General features: G+C 41.5%; 1 protein-coding gene across 1 annotated transcript; it reads right to left on the bottom strand.

The window, feature by feature from the left end:
* Positions 1-701: 701 nt before the first annotated feature.
* Positions 702-1229, bottom strand: LOC145610646 (uncharacterized). The gene has a single exon (XM_081665952.1). The coding sequence runs from the start codon at positions 1227-1229 to the stop codon at positions 702-704; it is 528 nt and encodes a 175-aa protein (XP_081522078.1).
* Between the last annotated feature and the right edge of the window lie 553 nt (positions 1230-1782).

The raw sequence follows: 1782 nt of genomic DNA, 5'->3' as shown, positions 1-1782 counted from the left end.
ATAAATATACGGAGATAACGGGTCGCCTTGCCTAATACCCCTCGTCGGAGTAAAAGCTTCCATAGGTTCCCCATTCCAAAGGATGCGAAGCTTGGCAGACTTGATGCATTGCATAGTGATTTCCACCATGGTTTGAGGTAATCGAAGTTCCATAAGAGATTCGCGAATAAAATCCCACCTAAGGCGGTCATACGCTTTCTCAAAATTGATTTTTATTGCCATGATACCCGTTTTTCCTTGCTTCCCCTTCATCGTATGAAGCATCTCTTGCATAATTACTACATTGCCGGTAATTTGTCTTTTAGGGACGAAGCTGAATTGAGTAGGAGAGATAAGAGTAGGAAGAACCGGCTTCAACCTATTTACAATAACCTTCGTTACCAACTTATAGGTGATATTGCACAACCCTATCGGACGGAATTGATTGGCCTTTTCCGGAGAATCATTCTTAGGAATAAGGACCAAAAAAGCATCATTAAGTCCCTCCGGAAAGTCTTTTCCTTCAAGAACATCTTTCACCATTTAAATCACACTCGGGTTAACCACCTCCCAATATTTTTTATAAACAAAGGTTGAAAACCATCGGGTCTGGGGGCTTTATAAGGTTGCATACTTTTCAACGCTGCCCATATCTCACAGGAACTAATAGGTCTCGACATAGAGTCCAAGTCCTTCCTCGAAATCTCCGGGAAATAATCATGTCACAAACTAGTGTCTCGATTCCTAGTTTGCTCCTCTTGAAACAAGTTCTTCCAGTATTCGAGCACCAAAATTTGCACACTACTCTGATCTGTTACCCACTCACCATGATCATCCTTGAGCGTCTCAATTCGATTGCGGCGTCGTCTAATAACTGTCGATAGGTGGAAATAACGAGTATTCCTGTCATCATCTTGAATTGCATCCATTCGGGACTTCTGGAACCATAATAATTCCTCCGCATTAAGGACCTCATCTAATTGAGTTCTCATATTAGCTTTGAGTTTTATGAGATGAGGAAGTCGCCCTCTCAACATCTCTCTTTGGACTCCCTCCAATCTTGCCCAAAGTTTCGATTTTCTTCTAAAAATATTATAAATAACTTCTTTGCTCCAATTATTCAGTTTTTGAGCAAATAGCTGAAGAAAAGGAATAAGAGGTTCCTCACAACTCCAATTATCATGCACAAAATCATCGAAGGTGTTATGAGTCAACAACGCCGCTTGAAATCGAAATGGTTTCATAGCCATAGGAATAGGATCAAAACCGCCTGTGCTAATCAAAATAAGGCATTGATCTGATTAAGATTTTGGAAGATTACGTACTGCCCCCTCCTCGAACTGTAGCCTCCGGATCTCGTTAGCCAACCCTCTGTCAAGGCGAGCTTATTTGAATGTAGCTTGAGACAGCCCTCGAAACCAGGTATGGGCCGGCCCAATACAGCCCAAGTCCATCAATTCCATGTTGTCAACCCAGTTGGAGAAATCTAAGCACCTACGCTGCATCTCCGATCCTCCAATTCCGTTTCTTTCATCCATACTAATCGTGACATTAAAGTCACCTGCTAACAACCACGGACCACTGTAAGAGTCTTTGATCTTCTCAAGTTCATCCCACAACTCTTTTTGAATAGTTGTATTTGGGCTTGCATAAATCGCAGAAAATAGCCACGGGATATCCTCACCTTTTTTTAATCAAAACCGTGAGGTGTTGAGAGTGTTCATCATAGATTGTAACAGAAATTTTTTGATCTCCAAAACAACCAAATCCCTCCATTAAATCCTTAAGCTTCGACCCTTCTTT

The sequence above is a fragment of the Chenopodium album genome, chromosome 24 (assembly GCF_948465745.1).
Source record: "Chenopodium album chromosome 24, dcCheAlbu1.1, whole genome shotgun sequence".
NCBI lineage: Eukaryota > Viridiplantae > Streptophyta > Magnoliopsida > Caryophyllales > Amaranthaceae > Chenopodium > Chenopodium album.
The sequence above is the reverse complement of the archived record's forward strand: the minus strand, read 5'-3'. Positions and strand labels throughout refer to the sequence as shown.

What these genes read in the sequence shown, in the direction of transcription:
- LOC145610646 (XM_081665952.1), bottom strand. Translation starts at nt 1,229, where the DNA reads ATGGCTATGAAACCATTTCGATTTCAAGCGGCGTTGTTGACTCATAAC.